The 3,818-nt window shown below is 37.4% G+C and overlaps 1 protein-coding gene across 1 annotated transcript; it reads right to left on the bottom strand.

Annotated features, from left to right (window-relative positions):
- Positions 1 to 640: 640 nt before the first annotated feature.
- Positions 641 to 3,134, bottom strand: LOC110759832 (rust resistance kinase Lr10-like). Its single transcript, XM_088247986.1, has 3 exons — positions 2,314 to 3,134; positions 1,966 to 1,989; positions 641 to 1,815 (listed from the first exon to the last, which is right to left on the bottom strand). The coding sequence occupies exons 1-3, from the start codon at positions 2,996 to 2,998 to the stop codon at positions 686 to 688; spliced, it is 1,839 nt and encodes a 612-aa protein (XP_088104112.1). The 5' UTR covers positions 2,999 to 3,134; the 3' UTR covers positions 641 to 685.
- Positions 3,135 to 3,818: the final 684 nt, after the last annotated feature.

The following is a 3,818-nucleotide window of genomic DNA, read 5'->3' as shown; positions in this document are numbered from 1 at the left end:
TGGTCTCGAGCATTTGCTGATCATTTTTTTTTCATTTTCCATATTGCTAATGACTTTCTTCCATGTGATCATTGGTGTAAAGGCCAATTCCATGCTCAGAGAATTGAAGTGGGGGGACAATGGATGTGGCTCAAGATTCTTTTTCAATAATATAAATGACATTTAAATACAATATTTAAATTTTATTTCTACAAAAAAATAAAGGGTCATGCTAGGGAGCATCTTTGGAGACAAATTTTGTACCATTTCTCTAGTAAAGATGGAGCCCACCAATACCTGGGTCCCACCTCTATTGGAAAGATTGTACATAAGTTTCTCTAAAGATGGAAGGAAAACTCTCATGTAATGGGATAATAATTTTTGCTATCCCCAACTAATAATGCTACGTGTCATTATGTTATTGGTTACGAATAACAAAACAGTCCTATCCCGTTACATGTAAATTTTTTTGCTAAAGGGTCTCCTTAGCATTTTCCAAAAAAAAAAAAAAAAAAAACTATATATGAGATAAGACTCAATGGTGGTCGTAGTGACAGTGACAATGATGGTGATGCTTATGGTGGCAGAGGAGCAAAACCACATTAGTATTTGTTCAAAATAAAAACGTATTTTTAATGTATGCAACTTGACCTCAAATAATAATAAAACTGAAATTAAAGTTGAAACTCTAGTCGAGTCCTACACATCACCTAGCTGACAAAGTACTACATGTTAGCTCTGTGTTAGAACACATTGGATTCAAATTACCATGAAGATTGTCTCTGGGCATCTCTTGTTGTGGACATAAAAGAAGTTTGGGAGGGAGTTGCAAGCATTCAACCTCTCCCTCAAGCATCTCTATAACTTTGTTCATCGAAGGACGATCGCTTGGCTTCAATTGTATACAGCATAAAGCAGTTATAATCATCTTTTTTATTATTTTCTTTTCCTCTTCTGTAGCATCATCCATCTCAAACTCTTTGCCCATGCAAAATTGCTCTGAGACCCAAAGAGGAAAATAAATTTGGCTTGAATGCTCTATGGATGCTTTCAAATTCTTCCTTCTACTTGCCATTTCCATCAATAACATTCCAAAACTATAGACATCAGCTTTGTATGAGACACCTCCAATATTTTTGTAAAACAACTCAGGAGCCATGTATCCCATTGTTCCTCTTGCTGCCGTCAAAGAGACGATGATATTACCTACCGGATATAGCTTTGCAAGCCCAAAGTCAGAAATCTTTGGGATGAAATTCTCATCCAGAAGAATATTGTTAGGCTTGATGTCAAAATGTAGAATTTGCATGTCACAACCTTGATGTAGATATTCGATCCCTTGAGCCACTCCAAGAGAAATCTCATACATTTTCTTGCAACTTAGAGGGTTGCTTCCTTCTTTACAATAAACGTATTTATCAAGAGATCCATTTGGCATGAAGTTATAAATTAGGGCACGCTTTGATCCCTCAACACAATAACCAACAAGTTGAACCATATTAAAATGGTGAATCCTCCCAATAGTAGCAACTTCACTTATGAAATCTTGTCCATTAGCTTTAGGCTTCTCCAACATTTTAACCGCTACAAATCGACCACTGCGTAACTTTCCTTTAAATACAGAGCCATAACCTCCTTCACCCAACTTCTCATTGAATCTACTGGTCATCTTTTTAATATCTGAGTAAGAGTACCTTATCGGAATGAGGTTGTTATCACTTTGCAGGAAATCTTCTATGCTGCGATACATTGACAAATGCATTCTTCGGCGTTTGTAGATTAGAAGAGCAGCCAGAAATGGAACCCCAAATATAGATCTTATTTGGAAAAATGCTCCTGCAAAGCAACATCACAAAAAGAATCACAAATGACATGCTTTATTGGATATAATATATGTGTCAGGACCTTCCTCTTTGCTTCCATTTGTTTTTTCTACTGACTAATAGGAAATACAATTCTGCACTAAAGGAATATGCAAACTCTTACCGAGAATAAGCCAATAGTAAATACCTGCAAGAGATACAAGAAAAAGTGACCAATTAGCGTGAAGAAGAGAGAAGGGAATTTAAATTAGCCAGACAAAATACAAGTAGTAAAACTATTTAAAAAATTTCGAATTTTTATTTTCAAAGAATATTTGACGTACTTTCTCCATATGTCTTTCTCATTTCCAGCCCTGTATCGCCTTATTTCAAGTAAAACTTATAAAGAAAACAAATGATTGAAAATGAGAAATAAAGCTAACAAAAAGTCAAAGATGATAGATTTAAACAAGTCACATTTGTTTGAGTAAGAAGTTAGACTTGGAATATAGCAAGTAATTCACAAACCTACCCCAGTAGCTGATCCTGCGAAAGCGGAATTGAAGCTCAAAGCCATACCCCAGTGCGCGGTGTATGTCATGAGAAGAAAAGTTTTTGTCCTTTTCGTACAAGAACGACTTACTCATCAAAGTCGTCCACTCTATTCTGCACCCGTCCTCCATATCTGATGCCGTTATATTCCCTTGCTTGACATAATTACGCGTTCTCATCACAGACGAGTTCACTGCTTTTGCACACTTGAAGAAAGTTATAGGTGTTGTACTTGATGCTAATCGAAGATCACTATGAGAAGTTAAGTTGTAAATGGAAAGCGAATAACGGGGGATGGAGGAGTAATCATTGTTGCGAATGCCAGGATCTACAACTCGGATTGTTAAGTTGTCGTATTTGATTGCCTGCACAGAGTAGTTTCCTGAATCTACTTCCAATACTGTGAGGTTGTTGTGACAAAAGAGGTTGAAATTCCAGTTCGTGCAGTGGCTTTGATTTGGATTGTTGGCTAGTCGAAAAGGGCTGGTTATGTTGTCGGTGTTACCGCAGGCAGACGAGATGCAATTACGATGGCTATGGCTCAAGATCAATGTACCAGTTACATAGCCTAATTTAAGAAGAAAAATATAGGCAAACAAGGCACCAAGACAAAGCAATAATACACTTGCTATAACGAGAACACATAATCTGCAAGTGCTTGCCATGGAGAGAGAAATTTTTAGACACACTTCTTCAATCCGCAAGCTAGCTTTGGTCAAGCAGCTGCTGCATTTCTATTGTCTCGACTTAAAGAGGTCAAAGCCACATCTGACAGGAGCTCTTCCAAGTATCATTGACGCGAAGGCCATTGCATGCTCTGAATTGAAAGTGGGCGACAATGGCCTGTTGAAGATTCGTTATAAATAAATAAATAAAAAAAGGTAATTATTGTTTAGTTAAGGGTGTTGGAATTTGGAGCGACTTTATTATTGTTTATTGTTTGCTAGCAATTTCGTGGGCTTTGCGGGAAATGATGGCACAGCCGCACAGGAGGAGAAATGGTGGCCTTTTGTGCCTACGGAACACCTAGTGGGTATTAATTAATTAGACACAGTATCCGTGGCCAATTAAAATTGTGTCAATGGTTAAAATTATGTGTTCTTGGAGTCTTGAGGTTGTCTCATTACGTTTTTGTCTCACTCTGATCTGCATGGGGTTATTTTTCTTTACAATTTGTGTCTGGTAGTTGGCGGTCAACGGTCAAAGCCGCGTTTTACATGCCCGCATCATAGTCTCATAAAATATGATCAGATATGATCAGATAGATATTTGGTTGCTAGAAGAAAATCCATGGGCAATGCATCAAGTCAAAAATAATGCTCATATAAAATCTTCGTTTTGCATGCTGCTAATGACATTTATATGTATTATATAAAGAATTTTTTGCCGTTTTGCCCCCTCAACTGTTAGGGAATTCGAACTTATAATTATGGGGGGAGAAACCCATATTGCAGGGAGGGGGAGGGTGGGGCTAGAACAAAAACA

This window comes from Prunus avium, chromosome 2 (assembly GCF_965620075.1).
Source record: "Prunus avium chromosome 2, drPruAviu1.hap1.1, whole genome shotgun sequence".
Taxonomy (NCBI): Eukaryota; Viridiplantae; Streptophyta; class Magnoliopsida; order Rosales; family Rosaceae; genus Prunus; species Prunus avium.
The sequence above is the reverse complement of the archived record's forward strand: the minus strand, read 5'-3'. Positions and strand labels throughout refer to the sequence as shown.